General features: G+C 34.7%; 2 protein-coding genes and 1 pseudogene across 6 annotated transcripts in view; all 3 read right to left on the reverse strand.

Annotated features, from left to right (window-relative positions):
- Positions 1–342: 342 nt before the first annotated feature.
- On the reverse strand, positions 343–21,880 carry LOC105489183 (pancreatic alpha-amylase). Of its 2 annotated transcripts, none has more exons than XM_071070883.1 (11): positions 21,802–21,880; positions 8,370–8,583; positions 7,877–8,023; positions 6,870–7,067; positions 6,188–6,418; positions 5,322–5,455; positions 4,412–4,534; positions 4,218–4,317; positions 2,130–2,248; positions 1,894–2,019; positions 343–567 (listed from the first exon to the last, which is right to left on the reverse strand). In XM_071070883.1, the coding sequence occupies exons 2-11, from the start codon at positions 8,535–8,537 to the stop codon at positions 378–380; spliced, it is 1,536 nt and encodes a 511-aa protein (XP_070926984.1). In that variant the 5' UTR covers positions 8,538–8,583; positions 21,802–21,880; the 3' UTR covers positions 343–377. The 2 variants fall into 2 exon arrangements, with proteins under 2 accessions (XP_070926984.1, XP_070927030.1); XM_071070929.1 differs by lacking the exon at positions 21,802–21,880 and adding an exon at positions 14,313–14,740.
- LOC105466265 (actin, cytoplasmic 2-like) lies at positions 8,782–14,302 on the reverse strand (annotated as a pseudogene).
- Positions 16,341–24,930, reverse strand: part of LOC105466268 (RNA binding region (RNP1, RRM) containing 3) — a 37,462-nt gene continuing 28,872 nt past the window's right edge. For 2 of the 4 annotated variants that reach the window (XM_071070824.1, XM_011715284.2), the window contains exon 16: positions 16,341–23,657. The gene's annotated coding sequence lies outside the window, so the exon portion shown is untranslated. The remainder of the gene's footprint in view (positions 23,658–24,930) is intronic. The other 2 variants (XR_011608651.1, XM_071070803.1) reach the window with 2 other exon arrangements.

Genomic DNA, 24,930 nt, shown 5'->3' on the forward strand with positions numbered 1-24,930 from the left:
ATTAAACCAGCAATTCCTAACTAACTGATAAAAACACTCTTTGGAAGAATTACAGAATGACAGAAATTAAAGGTAGACAGTTGGGTAAATGATGCTAATGACAACAAACATATTGGTTAAGATGCTTTTCTTAGTTCATATGTTAAATGAGTTAAAGTCAGTCTTCTGAAGCATAATGATGTGCTGACTGTAATTATTTTATAATTATTCAATAATTAAGTGGGAATTTAATACTATTGAGTTCTTTTCAGAATTTTTCAAGTTGATTACTAATCGGAGCTTTGTCTAAAAATTAATGAAATATAAATATTACTGTATACGTAAGAAAAGAAACACACTTGGCTATTGTTTTGAGGATATGCATTTAATTTTAAATTTTATAATTTAGATTCAACATGAATTGCAATAAATGGATCTTCAGCAGAGTTACTAATAGAAAATTGAGCTTTGCCATCATTAGAAACGTAGATTTTAATGCCTGTGCAATTGCCATCAATTTTATCTCCAGAAATGACATCACAGTATGTGCCAGCAGGAAGACCAGTTTGCAAAGTTGAAGAAAATGACCTGGAATAAAATATTTGAGATTTAACTTCAATACAATTAAAAGCAGGAATACAAACTAACACAAATAAACAGCATAACTTTATGTTGTAGAACCCTAAGCAGACAAGGTCTCATTAAAGAGAAAACCCGTATGCCTCTTTAGTAGGTGTAAATAGCTTTCTCAGGACGAAAAAGAACCTTACAGCAGACTGAACAAGTCCCTGGTCAGTAGTGAAAATATTACCAGAAAATCAAACTTGAAGAATATCAGTGAAGATTGGCAGGAACGGTCACATTTTGATAAAAGTGTTACCTTAGTAAATTCAAATTTGTTCTCAACTGAACTTAATAACAACTACTTTTAACAATTTAAAGGGTATTATTTTTTAACCTCCTTTTTTTTCTCATGAGGTTAAAAAGAATTTGGGTGTACATACAAACAATCTAGCATTTCTATGAAGAAGTGATCATTTGAAATATAAATCTTTTTCACAAAAATTTATTTTGGTATTCTCATCCACAAAAGAAATTAATTAAAGAACCAGACATCAGCCTTTTTGGCAGGAAAGAGATTGACTTGACTTATATATTTATTTATTCCTTCATTTTTCATCAGTGAAATATAATTTATATTAGAATGAGCTAAGTGTGAGTATCAGTTGGCCTTGGACAGAGACAATTCAACTGTTTGCAAGGAAGTCTTCTGAGCTATATGTTAGGGAATCATTTATACCACAGGCAAAGGATATAAGAATCACAGATGAAAGGCCAATAATGAGAAGTTTCAGAACTAAAACTCAAATCTCCCGAAGCAAATCATTAACCACAAGATACATATTATTTATATATATGCTTTAAAAATGTGATTTGTCACAAGGAGACAGAGAAGTGAAGAAAGTATACCAAAAAACTAGGTAGAGCAGTCCTTGAGAAAAACAGTTAGAAATAAAGGTATTTTAATACTGAGGCAGCATTTTTCCATGATTAAAAAAGCAGGACTACAAGACACGTTCTTTTAATGATTTCACAACCCTTATATTAATTACTTTGTGTATTTTGTGGCATGTGTAGGTGAGCATATGCATGTTAATTCTATGTATGTATAAGATACTGCAAGGGTACATAGAAAGGACTCTGCTTACAACAGAAAGCCCTTATGAAAAGAGTTGAACAAAGGAGTAAGAACCATCATCATTTTGCTTCTGCCCATTGTTGATCGCTATTGTCTTCTTGCTCCACCGACTAAATGATTTTTCAGATACCATAAAAAGTAAATGAACAGAAACAAAAAGAATGAACCAAGAACGTACTGATACAAAATATTATTTCTAATTGATATTTACTTACCAGTCATCATTGTTGAAAACAATGAATCCTTTGTTTCCTCTTCCAAAAGCCACTTGGTTGCTCCCATTATCATACCAGTTTGTAAAAGGCTGACCATCCACTACATTGCGGAAAGCAACCATGTTCCTACAAACACAGTAACATAAAAATGTTGATATTCTTAAACTTCAACTGTTTTAAATAAAATGCTAAAGAAAGTTTCCTATTAGAGGACATGTCAAAATAAATATTCTCACCTTATTTGGCGCCATCGATGTTCACAGACCCAGTCATTGCCACAAGTAGTGTCTGGATTAATAGTAACTTCTTTAATTACTCCATTATTATTTGGTGGCCCAACCCAATCATTAACATCCTTAATTGGGGGGGAAAGCCAAATTTTAACATACATGTATTTACCTCTTCCTTCTCCTTTACACCAAACCCAACCTATCCTGTTACTTATGTCTCTGCAGTCAGTGACTTTATCTAGAATCCAATGCCTTCATTAATTTTTATAGCTCTTTACTTGGTCTTCATCATCTCTCTATGCTCAGGTTCTTTTCTGCCGTATTAAAAACAAAGGTAACAAATTTGTATACTCTCATTTTCAATCCAAGGACCTGCAAAGGCTTCTTTGCTCTGTCACCCAGGCTGGAGTACAGCAACACAATCATAGCTCACTGCAGCCTTGATCTCCCAGGCTCAAGCGATCCTCCCATCTCAGCCTCCCAAGTAGCTAAGACTGTTGGTGTGCACCACCACACCCAGTGCATTTTGTTTTTTTTTTTTTAATTTTCGATACAGACGAGGTCTTGTTAGCTTGCTCAGATTTGTCTTGAACTCCTCAGGTCACGTGATCTTCTCGCCTGGCCTCACAAAGTGCTGGGATTACAGCTGTGAGCCACTGCACCTGGCCTGCAAGGGCTTCTTAACATCACTGTAAGCCATGTAATGTCATTGTAGTGGGCAGGGCATTAGTACCAGAAACACCAAGATTAAAACACGGGCTCTATTACTAGTAGCTAAGAAAACTTAATCAGTATACATAATTCACTGTGTCTCAGTTTTGTCATTTGTAAAATGGGAATATTGTTTATCTTTGCTCTAAAAATTAAGTAGTATATCTGAAAATGCCCTGAACGTGACATGTGCTAAATAAATCTTAGAGTCCTTCATGCTTCTTTTTAGATAAATGGACAAAACAATACATCTGAATATTTTTTATTAATTGACCACATTTTTAATACTATGTTTTCTGGATTGGAACTTTAAAAAATCCAAATTAAAAAGAAAACACAGTAACCCTAGGAAGGCTTTCAGTGTTGACCTTAGAATCATGTCATATGGTGAAAAGTGAACAATACTAAGAGTTTTTAGCATGCAGCAGTCCTGGCAAAGTGGAAGCGTTATAGTAATAGGAAAAATAAAAATACTCTCTGACTCCTAACGTCAGAAATAAGACCAATTAGTAGAAATTATAAGAAGTTGGCTCGATATAAAAGTACACCTTCTAAATATTAAAGCTGTTTAACAATAGAATCAGCTGCCGTACAAAGTAGCCGACTTCTCAAACTGAAAGGAATCTAACAGAAGCTAGCTAGATATCAGTGTGACTCATAGGAAGGAGGAATTTCTGCTTTAGACATGAACTCTCTGATGCTGTTTCTGGCACCTTTAGTTTAAAAGAAAACCTTCTACTAGCTTTCCAAATATCTTTACACTCTTATTTCTCTGTTCCTTTTTGAAACTACTCATCAGATTAATGTCTTTACCACACTCCCAAAAGTTTTTCTCATTCTTACCTTTCTTGGAATGCTCTATACATTTCTGTTCTTTAGTACATATAATTTCCTTCCTCTTATAGGACACTTTGCCTATTTAACTTAGCTCAACTGACACATTTCTTTGTATTCCATGTAACATTTTAAAAGTACTTAACAAACATTTATGTTGTTCTCACTATGGGCAGATGATGTTTTAAGTTCTCTACAAGTATTGGCGTATATAATCTTGCTATCAACCCTGAGGTAGATACTTATTAGAAATACATATTTTACTCCCTGTGTCTAGCTCTTATTTTTCGGTGTTTTTTTTTTTTTCTTTTTCCTGTTGGCTAGGGGGATTTTTCACGTCTCTGAAACAGCTTGCATACTCTTTTTCAATGAGGAATATAAATTTTACTCCTTTAATATAACCTGCCTAAATCAGAGCCCTGTGTCAGGTTTACACATAATTAAATATTTGTTGAATAAATACATAATTAATAGTTGTCATATTAAGTTAGAACATGATTGCCTCCTTTTTCTTGAGAAAAGGATATTTTGAACAACTCCAAAACTTACTTTTCCATTTTGAAAATTTCTTGGCCAACGGTAGCTTGACATTACTCGTGTAAATCCATAAGGATGAGCAAGCATAAATCCAACTGCCATTTTATACAGCCTGAAAGTTACATAATTATATGATCATAGAATATCAGAATATTCTTACTATCATTAAAAGATGTGTTAAAAAAATAGAGAACTTTGTTTTCTACCTGGCATCCCAGAAGGTAAGAATAGAGGCTCCTCCAGCCCCATGTCCTCGTTGATTATCATGGTTATCCACAAAGACAAGTGCTCTGTCAGAAGGCACGAAACCCCAACCTTCTCCCCAGTTCCTATTTTTGAAAAATAAGATATACTTTGATGTATCATTTCACAATTGTTTTAGGGTAATATAACTGTGCATCTCTTTCTGTAGGGCATGGCATCTGAAGATTAATTCTCTCTCTAATTAAATGGTTATTCTGTAAGATATATATTTACATACACATATATATACACATACACACCATACACACTCACGTGTGTAATCTACATATATAGTCCATATTTGTATATACATGTTTGGAATACTTATGTTCATATTACAAATACAAGATTTTTGTTATTAAAAAAGGTCCTTTTAGAGGTTTCAGCATATTATAATTTAGAAGCACTCCAGAAGGATCAATATCCATATCACATTATACAGAATGTCAAACTAGATTAAAATAAGGCTTCAATACTGTATTGTTACCATATACATATTTTAATATTTTAAATTAATATATGTAAATTCTACAGTATGGACACTTTGTACATACTTTATAAATGACAGGATCATTTTAAAAATAAACTGGCTTTAAAAGATTACATGCAAACATCAGTCAAATCTAGTATATTCATCTCATACTTAGAAGAAAATTCCTAGGGAATGTTTAGGGTTCCTAGGCATACCGTCTTGTGACAGACACTAAATACAAAAGATGATTCATTCGAGTTTAGGGCACTAGAATACTTATCATTAAAAATTGACTCCTTGATAGTGGTCTGAATAAGAATGTTCCAGAAGATAACTCACACTGGGGTAGTATGACTAATAGATCTATGAAATAATTCAGGGGAAAATTTGTATTCATTTACTTTAAGTAAGACATCTTCTCTCCATTCCACTTGCGAATAACCGTGCCGAGTTTTGCACCATACTTGAATTCTGTCACCCGGCCATTTCCAAAGTACTCACTGCTTTTAATTGGCTCACCACCCAGATCAATTACCTAGTAGAAATTTAGGAAAAAATAACATTTTTCATAGGGTCTTTAAAGCATTTTAACCAATAAGTTAATATTATATAACAAATAGCTCTAAGTTATTTATTATTTGCTTTTGTCTTGTTTTGTTTTTCAGACATAGGGTCTTGCTATATTGTCCAGGATGGTCCCAAACTCCTGGCCTCAAGCAATCTTCCTGCCACAGCCTCCCAAAGTGCTGTGATTCGTGAAATCACAGCACGAGCCACCACACCCTGTGCTATTTGTTATGTAAAATGCTCAAAATGGTTTTCTTATTCTTATTATCTCAACAGGTAATATTCCTATATTCTTTTTTTGAGAAAGTATACACTACAATATTGAAATAAACATAATGTCAAAGTTACCTGCTGTCCTGTGAGAATGTTTACCTAATTTTTAGTCTTGTACATCAATGATAATAACAGATCACATTAATACATTTACTATCTGACATTTCTTGATAAATATAAACTCGTTTCATTTCCAAAGAAAATAAAGACATAACTATTATCAGTATCCTACATTCTGTGTACTCCATAAAACCTGTTGTGATAAAGAATTAGATATGCTGTATCTGAAGAAGAGGAGGTTAAAGAACAGTGTTTTACATAAATGACTCAGTCCTTATCCTACAGAAATTGCATTTTTAATTGAATCTGCCATTAATTTTCTAATGAATAAGATGATATTTTATATGCATATATGTATTGAATGTACCTCCTGGAAAATGAAAGGTTTACTTCCTTGAGGAAACCAGTTACTGTTGAGATTATGCAGTTTGTCCAAAACTGCCTTTATGTCTCCAGGCCACATGTGCTTGGAAGCATCAAGTCTGAACCCTGCAACTCCCATGTCAATGAGATTGTTCATATATTCGGCAATCTTGGAACGCACATAATCCTTCTCCAGCGCAAGATCAAGAAGACCAGTCAGACGACAATCTCTGACCTGTTGAGGTAAAAATGTTATGACTGATTCATAAAACCTCACTTTTCACCTGAGAATCCATTTGCTTATTCATATATTCAGTAATTACTCAATAGATGCTTTATAGGGACTTCCTTGCATTAGGACCTGGGGATGCTCACATTCTACTATAGACGTATCTTTGAAATATTTTGTAGTAGAAAATAGAGAATTTAAGAAATAAAGTCGATGAGCTTTTGAATTGGTTGGAAGATTTTTTAAAGTGAGCTTTTAAAAGTGTGTATTGATTAAAACTCTTAAATTAATATTTAAAAGTTTTTAAATATGGATTTGAGTTTCTTAGTTAAATTTGTTAACCTGTGTCCCTAAGAGATCTAAATTAGTATTTAAACTGAAGCTCAATTAGCTACATGTCTATAATAAAAGGCATATATCACTCTTTATTCAGATCACTGTCTTAAAAAAAAATTACCTGAGTAGCATCATTATAGTTCTCGATATCTCCACTTGAAGTTTTACATTTACCATCATTAAAATCCCATCCAGAATACGGGACTGCTGGAAAGTCCCTACTTCCAGGGTTGAAATAACTTCCACAAGTACTGCTTGTTCCTGCACTCACAGCATTACCACACATATGATTAATTACAGCATCCACATAAATACGAACCTAGAAAGCAAAGTTTCAACTTCAGTGTGACTGACAGAGAGGTAGACCCTGAAAGCATTACTGATTAAAGTTTATAGTATGTTAATACAACTCCAAAATATTTCATTATATCTTATAACTATTTTCCTACAAGATCAAAAGTCAACTGTGAAAGGAAAGTAATGTGAACTAAACACCTACATTCATTCTAGACACTTGGTCAAATATTTAGAGTAATGATAAATTGAGAGAACCAGAAACTACCATAAATAGGAGGAAATGCAAAAAGCCCATTTCGGGGAGACAAAACACAGATGAGACTGGAAAGGTTACTGTTTTGGAAATGTCAGTGGGTCACCAGGAGAAAGCCTGTACTCTCTACTTAGCAGTTGAAGACAAATAAGGTAGATATTAGTCTCCAATTATGCTGCTCATTAAATAGAGAAGCAAGCTATTCACCACGAAAAACCCAGGAATTACTGATGGAAACACAAGTTACCTAAAAATGATAGCAAATATTGTAACTGAAATTATAATTCCTAACCAGAAAAGTCTTTCCAGGAAATATGGATAGTTATAAGAGTTAAAATTGGATGTTTCGCTTTAGAAGTAAATTCTGCTCTAAACTTTCTCTCTTTAGTAGATAGAGAACACGTACACAAATATTTACAAAAGTTGAACATAAGACATTTAATTTTAAGTTTTAAAGCATGAAGTACAATTTAAAAAATATATAAAATATGGAAAACTTTCTGCTCAAAGGGAGCAAGAAAGAAGAGAGAAATCATTTTCCTATCTGTTATTTTTAAAGGAAACTAGAATTCACTTACCCCAACATTGTTACATCTAGTCACCATGTTTCTAAATTCATCTTCATTTCCAGATCTTGTGCATAATTTATAGCTAACTGGTTGGTATCTTTCCCACCAAGGTCTTGAAGGGTTGTGAATTGCAACATTTTCATTTGGTGGAGAGACCTACAAATTAAACAGTCTTAATAAGCACCAAATTGTGTCTTATTGTATAACATTGGATGTTCTAGAAACTCATCAATAATATAAAAATATTCTTGAATCTTTGTATATGCAGCTATCTTTTGAAAATATTAACAGCACATTGGAGGATTCTCGTTGAAGAAAGATTATCTCACACACAAAATATAAAGTTGCCAAAAATACTACATTGTTTTGTCCTCAGAAAACCGTTTTACTTAGAATACTTACCTGGGAAGTAAAATGTTGCCCAAGTTTCACAGATCAGATCAGAACACTGCTTACTATAAGCACAGTGAATTCTGCAATTTATACTACGAATAATACCCACCTGAACTCCTCCAAATCCTTTGGGAGCTAAATATCGCTCACATTCAAGAGCAATATCCGCCCATCGCCATTCAAACAGATGAACGATAGATGTCCGTCCTTGTTGTGTATTTGGGGAATACTGAGCCCAGCAGAACCCAATGGTTAAAAGCAACAGAAAGAACTTCATTTTGCTGTGAAGTTGTCAGTGTCCTTTCCAGAAACTATTTATATTCCTGTAAGAAGCACATTTTACAAAGTAAATATTAGCATTAATAAATACTTGAGGGCAAAGTGTTTATTCGTAATCTGAAAAGGTTTATCAATAATAATTTTAACAGGTGAAGAACATTAAAAAGTCTCCCATGGAAATAACTTAAATGACCTTTTAGAAACTAATGTTTCTTTTTTTTTTTTTTTGCTTATATCAGCACTTTTATTTTTCCTTTCACAATGACGTGTTGCTGTGGCCTAATGCTCTCACATAACAGTAGAAAACAAAAATTTGTTGTCATCTCTTTAAAGATTGAGAATTGCGTACAAAAAACTTTACATAAATTAAAAGGAGGAATACATTTACAGCTATAAATGTGAACTGCTTCCAACTCAAGGCAAGTAACAGCCCACAGGGTTCTGGCAGACAACATAAGCTAAGAAAGGAAACTGGGTCCTATGGCTTGGACTTTCCAACCCTGACAGATTGACAGGACAGAAACAACTGGTTCAGGAGTCCTTGACAGCCTCTAGACAAATCCCAGAACACTCAGCCCTGACACATTAATAACCTGCACACATCAGAGACTGCTGGCCATGCAGACTCACCAAGCCACAGACTTGTCTTCCACAAGCACGTTTTTAGCCATGAAGTGACCAAGCCACATGTACTAAAGACTGAAATCCAAGATATGTACAGATACCAAGGGGAACTGTGAATTTGAACGCAAGGTCAAAATCAGCAACCATTTCTACAGTCCAGTGCTGATATCAGATACAAGCTTCAAGGACAACTTCTTTTCTAAGGCTTATTCCAGTTTGGTGAGGCTAGCATGAGGTATATGCATTTGCCAGGAGCAAATTTATACTTCTGAATTAACCCATGCAGCAAATTCTAGGCATCTGCTCACAGTCCATTTAGAAGCATTTGTGGTGGATGATGGAGGGGGCCAACTCGTTGTACCACTGCTTGCTAATCCACATCTGCTTGAAGGTGGACAGTGAGGCCAGGATGGAGCCACCGATCCACACTGAGTACTTGTGCTCTGGGGGTGCGATCATCCTTGATCTTCATGGTGCTGGGTGTGAGGGTGGTGATTTCCTTCTGCATCCTGTCAGTGATTCCCGGGTACACGGTGCCACTGGACAGCACCGTGCTGGCCTACACGTCTTTGCAGATGTCCACGTCACACTTCATGATCGAGTTGAAGGTGGACTGAGTGGATGTCGCAGGATTCCATGCCCAGGAAGGAAGGCTGGAACAGCACCTCAGGACACCGGAACCTCGTTGCCGATGATGATGACCTGGCCATCAGGCAGCTCATATCTCTTCTACTGAGAGGAGGAGGAGGATGCGGCAGTGGCCATCTCCTGCTCAAAGTCCAGTACAACATAGCACAGCTTCTCCTTGATGTAGTGCCTGATCTCCCGCTCAGCAGTGGTGGTGAAGCTATAGTCGCCCCTGGTGAGGATCTTCATGAGGTAGTTGGTCAGGTCCTGGCCAGCCAGGTCCAGATGCAGGATGGTGTGGCGGAGGGTGTAGCCCTCATAAATGGGCACCGTGTGGGTGACCCCATCTCCAGAGCCCATGACAATGCCAGTGGTGCAAATAGAGGTGTAGAGGGGCAGCATAGCCTGGATGGCCATGTAAATGGCCAGGGTGTTGAAGGTCTCAAACATGATCTGAATAATCTTCTCTGTTGGCCTTGGGGTTCAGGGGGGCCCTGGTCAGCAGCACCGGGTGCTCCTCCAGGGCCACATGCAGCTCCTTGTAGAAGGTGTGATGCCAGATCTTCTCCATGTCGTCCCAGTTGGTGACGATGCCATGCTCAATGGGTTACTTCAAGGTCAGGATGCTGCGCTTGCTCATGGCCATGTCGCCCACATGGGAGTCCTTCTGGCCCATGCCCACCGTCACACCCTGGTGTCGGGGGCACCAATGATGGAGGGAAACACGGCTGGGATGTGTCGTCCCCAGCAAAGCAAGCTTTGCACATGCCGGAGCCATTGTCAATCACCAGAACGGTGATCTCTTCTTCCATTGAGACTGGTGGAGGAGTGGGACAGCAGAGTGGCGGGACAACATGGTGCGTGGGCTGACAGAGGTGACTGAGACCCTGTTTTTTTCTTACTGATACAATCTTAACCTTTACAAACCTCTGGCAATGTGCACACACACACACACACACACATATATAACACATAAATGAGGACAGTAAATATATGTTTACACACATAAGGACTATATTTTTATATACATACACACACATATCTATATAGTCCTTGTGTATGTGGGCGTGCGTGTGTGTGTATATATGTATATATATGTATGGTTTGGCTGTGTCCCCACCCAAATCTCATCTTGAATGTGGTTCCCATAATCCCCATGTGTTGTGAGAGGGACCTGGTGGGAGGTCATTGAAATTGAATCATGGGGGCGGTTATCCCATACTACTGTTTTCATGATAGTGAGTGAGTTCTCCCAAGACCTGATGGTTGCATAAGGGGCTTTTCCCCCTTTTGCTCAGAATTTCTCCTTCCTGCCATCAAGTGAAGAAGGATGTGTTTGCACTTGCTTCCCCTTCCATCATGATTGTACGTTTCCTGAGGCTTCCCCAGCCATGTGGAACTGTGAGTCAATCGAATCTTTTTCCTTTATATATTACTCAGTCTTGGACACTTCTTTATAGTAGCATGAGAACTATATATATATATACACACACACACACACACAGTACTATATATATAACAGTACATATACATAACACTGTACATATACTGTCCACATATATAAATTCCTTATATATGTGTGTATATATATAAATCCTAATTAAATAAATAAGGACTATATTTTATTTCTGATATCCGTCACTAATGGAAAATAACAATTGAAACCAACTGAATTCTCAAAATATTGCTTCAACTGTATATTTTCAAATTTTTTTCATGCTTCCATTTCAAACAGAAATATTATGTGATATTTCCATTTTTTAAATCAGCCCTGTTTCCCATCCTTAATTCAAATTTTTTGTTATTTAAATTTCTGCATTAAGATTTAAGAAAACATTTAAAATCTGAAAGCCTATGAATTGGAGAAACTAACTTTTTTCCCCTCGAGCAAGTCATGTGCTTAATATAGTGCATATAGTAGTAGGATTTGTGGTGGTGGTGGTTTTCTCCCTGTAGGCAAATATTTATTGTACCTGATGAAACGCTAAATGAATAAATTTGCATACCTTTTCCTTCTTAATGTAAGTGAAATGCTATGAAAGGGAGTAATAGTACATGTAGGAAAAACTTCATCCATTCAACAAGTGTTAAGTGTGTGTCTGTTTTTTGCTAAGCACTGTAGGTGATGTTCAGGAGACAATGATAAAAAAGACAGGTTTCTGTTCTCAGAGAGCTTACATTCTAGTGGAAAGAAAATATATTAGTAAATAACAGTAATAGCAACAGTACTAATAGTGATGATAAAAATAATTTCAGATAGCAATAAGAACTAGTATAAAATCATAAAATAGAGAGTGACTTTTCCGTCAGTGTATTTTAGACTGGATGGTAAGGGAAGACACCCCTTAAAAGAGTGACTTTATGATGTGATTTAAATGATTAGAAGTGTCCAGTCATTTAGAGATCAGAGAAAGAGCAATAGATAGAGGAAACAGCAAGAGTAATGTCCCAAGAAAGGAAAAAGCTAATACATGAGACACATTAAAAAGAAATCAGTGTGGCTACAGCACATGTGATAAAGGGTGGGATAAAGCGAGATGAGATCAGAGAGGTAGGCCAGATCATGTAGAACCTTGTAGAACATGAAGAAAGAGAGAGCTGTTAAGGCTGTAACACGGGGAACTGAAAGACTAATAGACTTTAAAAAGAAAATCACCCTTGCTTCTGGGAAGAAATCAGATTATAGGAGGATAAGAGTGGAAAGAGGTAGATGTTAGAAGACTTTTACAGTGGCCCAGGAAAGAGGTGAGTGGCTTGCACTAGGGCATAGATAAGGTCTATTTCAGAGGTAAACAGGCAGTAGGTTTATGCATAGAGCTGAAAGATGAGGAAAAAATATTTAATATATAGGTATTTGGGGGTGATACCATTTTTTAACATGAGAAAAAATGAGTAAGTACCAGCTTTGGTGAAGCGTATCAAGAGAGCTGTGGATCTTAACTATTCCACTCTCGATCCCGATGCTGCCCTTTGGTCCTTCCCCCAGCCAATCCTGTGAACTCTATTCATTGCAAAACTAGAAGTTCCTCATATTTTATATGCAATGTCATACCTCCATGACTTTCCTAATGGTTTTCTTTCCCATATCATCCCCTTCCACATCCAACTTAATGTGGAAGCAACTAATTTTCCTTCCACATTAAGTTGAAACCACAACTTTATGAAGCTTACCTTTATATTACCAAGCACAGTTAGCTTCTCTGCTGTATGAAAGCTTTTAAATTTATATGACATTAAGCTATATTTGACTTCTATTGTAACTATATTATAAATAATTAACAATTTACTTGTCATTCTGGACCAAGCTTCTTGAAGGCAGACTTCATATCTAGTAATTCCAAATCCTAGTAAAATGATTGACATTGTCTTATGTGCTCAATAAATGGCTATAACATGAAAACTCTAGGTTCCAGGTATTGTGCAAAACATTGGCATAGCATGGGTTATTATTTGTATTTGGAGTGTCAAAACATATCCTCTCTTCTCATCTGGGCTCATACAAAAAAAAAAATAAAATAAAATATATCCAGTGTCAAGAATTAACTCAAAATTAGCCAGTTTCTGAGGGTCTCAAAAGTATTTTTTCAATCAATATCATATATGAGGTATTTACTTGACATCCATAATACACATGGCATTATAGGGAGACAGTTCTAGTGTAAATGCAGTATTCCTCTTAACACATCAAGTACCATAAATTTAATCATTTAGCTTAAAGTTTACCTAAATCACACCAAAGCCATGACTTAAATAAAATGAAAGAGCTCTATTAAAATGTTAAGCAGAAAGTAGCAACTTCCAAATAACTTGTCTTTTTAGAACTTCCTTTCTACTTATATAAGTATCAGTTATTTACAAGTTCTTTCCCCCTAGCCAAAGTAGCCTCACATCTGTACCAGATACTATAGTTTTTAACGTGCTAATGAATTAACATTGACCAAAAAAAGACAAGTTATCTATTAATGTCATTCATAGTTCTTGGCCTAGATGCCTTATAAATATCTTTGGAAGTAATTTAATGTGATTAAAAATTACAATTGAAATACTTTAATGTCACATTTATGAACTTGATCTAGTTGTTTCTCTTACTAAAAAATAAAAAAGTCTGAATTCCTCTGAGTTTTGCAATAAATTATGTACAATTTTCTCAAAATAGTAAACCTTCAACCACCAGCCCTTCCACCAACAGTTTTCTATTTTTCTTCTGAAAATAAAATAAAAAAGAAAATAAACCTGAACTCAGGATAAGTTGCATGTGAAGGTTAGAGGAAAGAAAGCACAGATAATCAAGTTTGCCTACCAGATCTCTGAAATCAGAGACACCTTTTGAGCCAAGGTTAAGACACATTTTCAATATAAATAGTACATTTTGTACAGCACAGCACTGAAGCATGATTTGTCAACAAACTGAAAATAGATTGTGAAACTCTATATCAAATCATGTGACATAAACCACTTATTTCAAGACAAAAAGTTGGCAGAGGACTTACATGATACTCAAAAAAACATTAAAATAACTTACCACTTTAACTTATTTCAATCAGCAATCTCCCAAACCCACAGTTCAATGTTTTACAATCATAAAATAACAAAGTCTCACAGTTCTGGTTTTGGTTTTTCTTCAGTTGGAAAAAAAAAAGAAATGCTGAATTTAGAATTTTATAGATTTTCTATAACCTCTTACTTTCAATATGTGGCCCTACCGTCCTACTCCAGTTCTCCAAATCAGATTCGTACAAGCAGTCTTCTCTGAACTCCAGTATTACAACAGGTTGGTCACTACACTCGTTTCCTAAGCAAACCACTGTCTTCTCTCCTCTGCTCAATTTGCTGCCCTGCCACCTCTTCTTACTACACTATATCTCATCTGCTTTCTTTTTGTCTTCCTTCCTTTTTCTACAATACCCTCTCCCAATCTCTAATTTTTTTCCCTGAACCATTTATATTTATACCAATATATAGGAAATATATAGAGAATAAACATATATGGAATAAAATAACCTTAATAAAATAATCTAAATATATATATATAAAATAAAATAAAATAACCTCCTTAATAAAATCACCTTAAAGACCAGACTGACATAGGACTGGGTTAAATTAGATAAATGAGACTAGAATGTAAGCAAAGTCACAAAATCAAAAATTTAACTCTTCGAGATCAGCCTGGCCAACATAGTGAAAACTGTCTCTACTAAAAGTACAAAAATTAGCTGGGCATGGTAGCTGGCACCTGTAATCCCAACTACTCAGGAGGCAAAGGCAGGAGAATTGCTTGAACCCAGGAGATGGAGGTTGCAGTGAGCCGAGATCGTGCCACGGCACTCCAGCCTGTGCAACAAGAGCAAGGCTGTCTCAAAACAAACAAACAAACAAAAAAAATGTAACTCCATGCGTCACCATCTACTAGATGCTTCACCATGAACATTTTTTTTTCTATATGAACCTTAGAAAAAAATTAAAGTCTATGGATTTCATACTAGATCCTCAATTAGAAAATGAGGATATTGTTGATATATATATATATATAAATAAAATAACCACTAACAACATATAGTTACTATGTGCCATTTCGAAACATTATCACTTTTACTTCTCACACATGCATACCCTACATGATAGAAATATGATTATCCCCATTTTTAAAATGAGAAAACAGAAACACTAAAAATTTATTATGGTCAAATTGTAGTACATGTTGGGACTGAATTTCAAAGCCAAGAAGCTTAAATTCACAGTGAGCTCTTACCTACTAATCAGTATTATATTCCCTTTCACTGGATTGTTAGAAAAATCAAATAAAATATTATGTGAAAATATTTTAAAATCTGAGTTCTGCTTAATCTGATTTTTAAAAGATTAACAGTAGTAAAAATTCTTCAAAAATAATGTCTTGGAAGATTAAAAATACAGGAGTAATTTCAAAAATAAAAACGACTGCAAACTGGAATAGAACAGTGTTCAAGTATTCTAAGGTCACTTTATTGTCTTTGGCAATCGACATAGGCATTAACCTTGGACTTTGAGAACATGCATGGGTATAATCAGTGCTAATCATTAACAAAACAGAAAGTGTGCCTAATTCCTGTGGTATAGGGTTAAAAAAAAAAGATAAATAAAAATAATTTAAAAGAAGGGAAGAATACAAAAAATGAGTGAATAAAGTGAATATAGCAAATATAACAATAATTATATCCAATGTAAATTGTTTCTGCTAAATGCATTTTCAGACAGATTTTTTTAAAAACAGAGATACAAAAAAGGTAAAGGTAAAGCTAGAACCAAATAATCAATGTAAATTCTAACCAAAGGAGAGTGTAGCTTTATTAGTATTGCACAAAGATCTAAGGCAAAATTAATGCCAAAATAAAATGGTCGTACATTCATAATTAAAAATGTTTGACTCTCTGACTAGAAATTCAACAAATATATGTGTTTACTCGCCTTATAACATGTTTAAAATTGCTAAAACAAAAAAATTGACAGTACAATAATCGGGAAATCCACCATTATGAGAGAGTTTTAACAAAATAACCATATTAAGAACAAGCAGATTTGAACAAGTTTTAATTAACCTGACCAAATGCACATATGGAGAACACATTATTTTTTTAATTGTCTCTATACAGTCAGAATTGAGTCTTTTAAAGGACTGAAATAAAACAGAATATTCTAATTGGACTAAGATCATATAGCATGCTCTTGTTAATATGAAAATTTATTTCCAAGTATTTTGTTGTTATAAGAAGTCTTATAATGAACATCTGTATACATGTTAACACGAGTGAGTAATTCTGTAGGCTAAATGTATGTGAAACTTGAAGTATATTTTTATATTTTCATATTATGCAAAATTGTCCTTACAAAGGTATCAACTTTTACTCTCTAGCAGCAAATATTATGGTACGTTTTGCAACACTCCCACCAAAAATTATTATTATAGCTCTAATTTTTGCCTAATAGATTAAAAATGATTTGTTTTTCCCAATTACTAGCAAGGCTGAACATCATTTCACATTTTTTTTTTGCCTATTGAGTTTTCTTTTGAAATTTGCTTCTTCCTTTTCCCATCTAGTTTTGCTTTATTATTTTTTTTCTTATTGAATGTTTGGAGTTCTTATGTTGTTATCATTTGTCATGTATTGCAAATATATTGTCCTAATAGATCACTGTTGTTTTTTGAAGTCTTTCTATTGCAAAATTAAGTAATCATGGATGCTGGTAAGAATTAGGACAGTGCCAAAGGTATGCCTGCATTATTATTTTTTGTCCAACTACAGTCATGCATTGCTTAATGACAGGAGTATGTTCTGAAGAGTAAGCCTTTAGGTAATTAAGCCACTGTGCGAATGTCATAGATTGGACTTCCATAAACCTACATGGCATAGCCTATTCCTCCTAGGCTACAAACCTGTAAAGCATGTTATTGCACTGGATACTATAGGCAACTGTAACACAATGTACTGGTGTATTTAAATATATTTAAACAGGAAACTTCCGATAAAAATGTGACATAATAAACTTAACTGGATCACCATCATATATACAGTGCATGACTGTATTCACCATGCAAAAGGTTTTAATTTTTAAAGTGATTATTTGTTTAACTACAGTGGTTCCTCGTCCCTCCATATCCATGAGGAATTGGTTCCAGAACTCCCCATGGATACTTTTAACTGCTCGAATCCTTTACATAAAATGTAGTATTTGCATATAACTTTTACATCATCTCAGATTACTTATAATAACTAATGCAACGTAAATGCTATGTCAAATGTTGTTATATTATGTTGTTTAGAAAATGACAAAAAAAAAAAAAGTCAATACATGTTCAGTATAGATGCAACCATTCTTTTTCTTGTCTTATCCTTAGATCTTGTTTAATAAGATTAAAGACCAAGTGGTAAGGAGGATGGGAAAAGAGACAGAGGAACAATGTATTAATTACAACTTTTTTTTTTTTCTTTTTTTTTTTAGCTGAAGTCTCCCTATGTCACCCAAGCTGGAGTGCAGAGATGCAATCATGGTTCACTGCAGCCTCAAATTCCTGGGCTTAAGTGATCCTCCCTCCTTAGTCTCCCAAGTTGTTGGGATTACAAGCATGACCTATTATGCTCCGCAATGGTATTTTTGCTGTTGTTTACAAAGTTAAATGCCATTATTTTTTATATTGAAATATCTTTTAATACTTTTTTTTTTGAAATATTGATTACTTAGAACTCAAAGTCTGGAAACCATTGAACAAATTTATTCCAATAGTCTCTCTCACTGTTAACATTCTCTGATCCTATGTTTATTCTTCTCTTGGCTTTCTACATCCTAATGGAAATATGAAAATCAAAGAGCTTAAGGAAATTTTGTGGCTGTATCAATCAGGACAGAATAGGTTATTCTGCAGTAATAAAAGAAAGTAAAATTTTTCAATGGCTTACAATAACCAAGTTTCTCATGTTCAACTAGGATCAACAAAGGCATTCTATTAGTCCTTTCGTAATGTCACAAAAACTTCATTTTGACACACGCTTTAGCAGTCGGGAAGTTCCCAAAGTAAAACATTATTTCTGCTCACATTTCACAGCCAAAGCAAATCACATGGACATTCCCAAATTCAACAGGATGGAAGTATTTCATTTGCAGGGAGGATCACTAATATTTGTGAAAAATAGTACACTGCATATATGAGATCAGAAATAAACAGGAAAAATAAAAGAATTTTCATTGGAGTGAACATTTGAAAAACAAGAAATGCGAGTTTAAATATATATATTTTAAAAGAAAAATACAGTATATACAGAGCTTCTCACACTCAACTTCAGTCTTACACCTCCATCCTTTCCTTCGACAGCAAGACATTCAATTTCTTCTGAGTTTATATGATCATTTCTATGCATGTTTTTGTGACTTACTTCATCTAACATTTCCTTAAGCAACATATAATAGTCTTTTAAGTAGTTACCTTTTTCTAAGCTTTGAAAAGTTTCATAAAATTGCTCACATCTTCTTAAACTTTTGGATATTCAAAGATCCTGGTATATAAATATCATATTAAGTCCTATTTTATAATTTACAAAAAATTAAAATAAATTTTCTTATGTAAAATATATATACATATACATATAAAAATATATACATATATATACATATATACATACACATATATACATATATGTACATATATACATACATATACATATATATATATTTTTTAATCCTACTCTATCACCCAGGCTGGAGTCCAGTGGCACAATTTCGGCTCACTGCAACCTCCCCCTCCGGGTTCAAATGATTCTCCTGCCTCAGCCTCCCGAGTAGCTGGGACCACAGACATGAGCCACCACACCCAGAAATTTTTTTTGTATTTTAAGTAGAGACAGGGTCCCACTGTGTTGGCCAGGCTGGTCTCAAACTCCTGACTTGACGTTGATCTGCCTGCGTGGGCCTCCCAAAGTGCTGGGATTACAGGCGTGAGCCACTGCGCCTGGCGTCCTTTTTCATTTGTAACTGATACCTTTTAAATGGATACAACCACCTCAAGTCTTTATACATTAGTCATAGATGTTCTAGTCTTATTTAATTTCCTACCTTTTTCTTCATTGCTTAGACCTTGTACATGTTGGGTACAGGGTATATCTTTCCTGATGTTTTTCAATGTTTTGTGTGTGTGTGTGTGTGTGTGTGTGTGTGTTAAGATTTCCTATTAGCTTTTATGTGGACGCTCTATATACCATTTGTTTTCAGAAAATATAAGGCGGGATATTTAGCAGCTTAAGCACTAGGGGTGAGAACTTTCTATTCCTCTTGAAAACCATCAGTTCTACCCTTAAATTAAGTGTCTGACCCAGGGGGTTAGCTCACATATCTACTGAATAATCCTACTGAGGTCATTATTTTTTAGTATGCACTACTAAAGATAATTAAATGTAATAAAGTATCTTACAGTTGACACATTAAAGAACTTTCGATTACTCACAAAAGGAAGTGCTGTCTTCTCACAGGGTAGTAAAGATAAAATAATTACTACAAGCACTCAGTACAGTTCTTGTTGAGATTTCAAAATTCATTTACATAACCTTTCAGTCTCCTAGGTTCTCAATTTCGTGAATTCATCTCCTTCCACCATCACCTTGCCTCTAAGCTACTCCCATCTTCACATCCTAAAACTTATAAACACTAAGTACTATACTCTAATATTTTCAATTTCAGTCACCCCATTCTTATTTAAATCTCCCAAATTTCTAGTTTCTACCTCAAGAACTCCAATGCATCTTCAGTCACACTGCAATCTACAATTGATCATACGATTTTCCACTGTCTCAACCTTATTTTCCCACTTCATTCCTTAACCCAGATTACTTTCCATATCCCTCTTTTATAGTCATTATCTTAAATGTAACAACATTTCATTACTGACCGTCTTACTCACCTAGGGAAATCTCAACTTTAAACTGAATTTTGTACTTATTCAGTGACAGCACCTATGCTGAACTCAACTGGAGAAAAACACAAAACCATGTTGACTGATACCACTTAAATAAACCACAGACTGCCTAAGAGTTTACTTTCCTGCATTCCTGGTTATCCATTTTACATCTCCTTTTTCTTCCTTAATCCTTCATGACTTCCTCCCTCTTTATGACCTTGTATCCTAGTTCACTGAGAAAATATAACAAAAATTTGACATGCTACTCCTATCTACTGAACAACAAACATCTAGAACTCTATAATCTGCCCTTTATCCTGTTACTAATGAGCTGTTTATGTGCCTACCTTTAAAACTAACCCTTCTATTTGTATACCAGATCTATGATTTCAGCAATATCCCTCTTTCCTGCATTATGTTTTTTTCCTCTCTACTGAATCAGTCCCATTAGCATACAAACTTGCTGTATCATCGATCTTAAAATAAACAGTGTTTGGATATTACATTACCCTCCATTAACAACCCATTTCTCACATCCCTTTGAAAGCGAGACTCCTCAAGAGTTGTCTTCAATACTCACTATATTAAATTCCTCTCCAACATTCTCTTGAATACCTCCTCTTACTCCTGACATCCACCAAGTTTGTCAACATCAAGGTCGCAAATGTTGCTCTACCCAGTGCTTAATTCTAAGAACTCATCTTTCCTAACTCATCAAGAGAGCTAATATATTTGATTACTCCTTCCTATTTGAGATACTTTCTTCATTTAACTTCTAGTTATTCCTCCTTGTCTTCTTTAACAGTTCTTTAACTATTTGATATCTCACCATTTGGATGCTCCAGGGTTCACTTCTCCATCCTTCTAATTCCTGTCTCTAATGTTCTTACTCTCTCTACCTTACAATGCTGTAAAAGGTAAGAAGCTATGATTCACAACAGCATTTTTACAGAAGAGCTGAGTCTTTTTGGACAGTGCCTCTAAGGTACAGGTGTAGTCACAGACTCAGGAAAGTATCTGTAAGAATAAATCAAATTAAAAAAAGAATGTTTTCCTATGTATATACAGCTGAAACTAATTTCATTAAAGGAACAGAATAATTTTACATGGGAAACATTTTCACCTTTGAGTGATGTTCTGACAGATGAAAGATTTGGGGGTACAAAAATGGAAGACTGTATTACGGCAAGGATACAAATTTTCTAAACTGGGATAAATCGCCCGCTTCCGAAAAACCAAAAGCCCAATAAAACTCAAAGCCAGAAAAATATAAAATAATTACAAAAACAAGACTGCAATAAAAAAAAATGTGAAAGAGCACTGGTATCCAGGTAATTACAAATACTGCCTTTTAATTTTTAAAGGCAGTATTTGTAATCATAAAAAAATTATAAATTTTATATATTTTTATAATACTATGTTTTCCTAGATGTGTTAAGCCAGATAAAAAATACAAACACCATTTATTGGAAAGAAAACAATTTATTATATTTGAGGAAAGACATTAAAATACATGTAATATATTTCCAATTCACTGATTTAAAGGCATATCAATTTAATTTTTAAATACACTTTCAAAGCTGTTACGCACAGTTCCATAGTCCAGGTGGTCAATTTCTTCCTCTGAAAGTTGGAAAGCACTTGAAGGACACGCCGGATTCAAAAGAAACCTAAAACATCACAAAAGCCCATTAAAAATAGTAAGTATAACACAGTTCATTAGTTTAAAAATAACTGAAAGCTGAACCATTTATATTTAGAAAATTAGTGAATCATGTCAGTATAACAAAATTTATCTAAATAACAGCTTATAAAGAAACTGATTTATAACATTTACAAAATCATTTTAACTGTGCCTATAGAAAAATAATTACAATTTCAATATCTATAGGTTTTGTACTTTTAAGATGATAATAACCAAATTTTGAATTGTTTTCATAGAACTAATAATAGTAGCAGATTTTTCAACAAAGAAATACGGAGGCTCCAACCCTTTATTTTCCTAGTTATTAATATAAGGTTGGATGGCTAGGTTGATACTAGGTACCTAACCATTTTACTCTAACAAAGCAGTGTCTAAAAAGGTCAGTTCTTAGAATTACTAAGAAAACCTTTTCAAATCAGATTCTTATACTCCATTCCCAGAGATGCAGATGTATTGGTTCTAGGGTAGAGTATAGGAATTTTTATGCATGAAAACTCTTCCTTGGTGGTTCTCAACCTTGGTCGTACATTAAAATCTGTTTGAGAGGTTTATTCTAACATCTGTGCTACACTCCCATTACCTTAAATCAAAATTCTGACCAAGGGAACCAGGCATCAATATATTTCTTAATTTTTTTTTTTTTTTTTTAGGAGGGAGAGGGTCTCACTCTGTCACCAGGTTAGAATGCAGTGGTGTGATCATGGCTCACTGCAACCTCAACCTCTGGGGCTCAAGTGATCCTCTTGCCTCAGCCTCCCAAGTAGCTGAGACCAGAGGTGGAAGCCACCACACTCGGCTACTTTTTGTATCTTTTTGTAGGGACAGGGTCTCCCTACATTGCCCAGGCTGGTCTCAAACTCCTGGGCTCAAGTGATTCTCCCATTTTGGACTTGCAAAGTGCTGGGATTACAAGTATGAACCACTGCACCCTTTTAAAATTAGTATTTCATTCGAGTTCCAGATCACTGTAATGTGCAGCCAAGACTGGGAACCACTGTTCTTGGCGATTATGGTCATCAACCAGTCGGGAAACCACTATTCCTATATACCTGCCAAGACTGTTTTTGACTTAATGCACTACCCTTAGTCGGCATTATGTGTTCTCTCTATTACACTTTTCTTCCCTTGTTTAGAAAAAGAAAGGGGAAAGAAGAAAGATACTTGTATTGCTATCTATGTCAAAAGAGACTCACTTAAGACTTTAAATGAGAGGTCTGCTAGTCTTTAGAATTTACATAGTAATCCAGACATCTTAATTTTCAATATAAGTACTTTTTAAAAGAAAAACATGTCCTTTGCCCAATTAAATTTTAAACATATTATAAATACCTAAACCAGATACATTATACAACAGAAAGCATGTTATTGAATTAAGTTTAGGAAATATACAAATAGAAGAAACAAGACTGTATTCTGAGTTAAAGTAAATAAACACATTCTCTAAGTAAGTTGACCTGATTCACTAACTTTCCCTCAAAAAATTATATAACCTAAAGGACAGCACAGAAAATTCAACAACAAATCTAAAAACACATAAAAGATTTTTCAATCTATACAAACCATTTTAGAAATATTTCATTTGAATAAAGTGTAAAAAAGTATTGCTTAACCTGGATCGACAGGTGGGGGAAGGACAAACATTTCTAAGAAAAAAATAAAAAAACACTGCCCCAAAAAGGATACGACAAGAAAGGATACACTTTGCATGACAGTATTACAGCAGTATTTACGCAGGAATGCTTCTAAAGAAGAACAGCAGAATGCAGTTTAATTTTTTTTTCTTATTTTTCAGCACCAGATTTACAAATAAATGATTTTTAAAAATACAGACTGAAATCCATCTTTCCTCTAAAGTGTTTATAAGACTTGTGACTACCCAGTATAGACATACAACACAATTCAAATATTCAAGCCATCTCAGAGGGACTAAACATTAAACAGAATTTTCTCTTATTTATTCATATTTGTCAATTAAACACCAATTGTGATTGTGACCAATTTACTTTATGTTCTTTTAGTTTACAGAGGAAGAAAAATTTAAATAAAAAACAAAGGAATATATTTCCACTTATTTCTTGAACAATGTAGCAAACATTAACATTTAAAATGCTTAATTCTACCATACTTAATCATCAAATTAAGTATGCACTAAAATTACTTGTTTTAAAGACAAAAAAAAGATGTAAGTCCACAAACATATATTGTTGTGAAGTGTGTTAATAGTTTTATATACTCAGCACTGTTGGAAATTTTTTTTTTTTTTTTTTTTTTTTTTTTTTTTTTTTTTAGTTGGAGTCTTGCTCTGTCGCCAGGGTAGAGTGCAGTGGTGTGATCCCGGCTCACTGCAACCTCCGCCTCCTAGGTTCAAGAGATTCTCCTGCTTTAGCAGCTCATGTAGCTGAGACTACAGGTATGCACCACCACACCCAGCTAATTTTTGTATTTTTAGTAGAGACGCGGTTTCACCATGTTGGCCAGGATGGTCTTGATCTCTGGACCTTGTGATCTGCCCACCTCCACTTCCCAAATTGCTGAGATTACAAAGGTGAGCCACCACCCTCAGCGAGAATTATTTTTAGTAACAGTTTGACTTTTTTTTTTTTTTAACTTTTATTTTAACATTTATTCTAGGTTAATTTTAAGAGTTAGAAAATGTATCTGTAAGTGTTTATCCAAGGAGTTTTCAAGCTGTGGTCTCTGGATCAGATGCCTCATGATTACCTGAAAACTCATTAATTTTGTAAATTTTCAGGTGCCAACAAGGGTGACCAACTCGTCCTGGCTTGCCAGACACATTCCCCATTTCGGCACTAAATGTTCGGCTTCCTGGAAATCCCCTCATTAAAAGGAAAACTGGTATAACTAGCTTCCCTAGGTCCCCACATCAGACCTACCAAATCAAAAACTCTTTCAGGGAAGGAAAGAACCTACATAATTGTGTTTTATTAAGCTCTCCAAGTGATTATGATACATATTAGAGTTTAAGAACTATTGATTTACTATAGGCCGAAAAAT

Source organism: Macaca nemestrina, chromosome 1 (genome assembly GCF_043159975.1).
Source record: "Macaca nemestrina isolate mMacNem1 chromosome 1, mMacNem.hap1, whole genome shotgun sequence".
In the NCBI taxonomy this organism is placed as follows: Eukaryota; Metazoa; Chordata; class Mammalia; order Primates; family Cercopithecidae; genus Macaca; species Macaca nemestrina.

Coding starts and splice junctions, on each gene's coding strand:
- LOC105489183 (XM_071070883.1), bottom strand. CDS start 8,537: ATGAAGTTCTTTCTGTTGCTTTTAACCATTGGGTTCTGCTGGGCTCAG. Junction 6,419..6,869: donor ACTATAATGATGCTACTCAG/GTAATTTTTTTT, acceptor TTACCTCAACAG/GTCAGAGATTGTCGTCTGAC. Junction 4,535..5,321: donor GAGAAGATGTCTTACTTAAA/GTAAATGAATAC, acceptor TTTCAAAAATAG/GAACTGGGGAGAAGGTTGGG.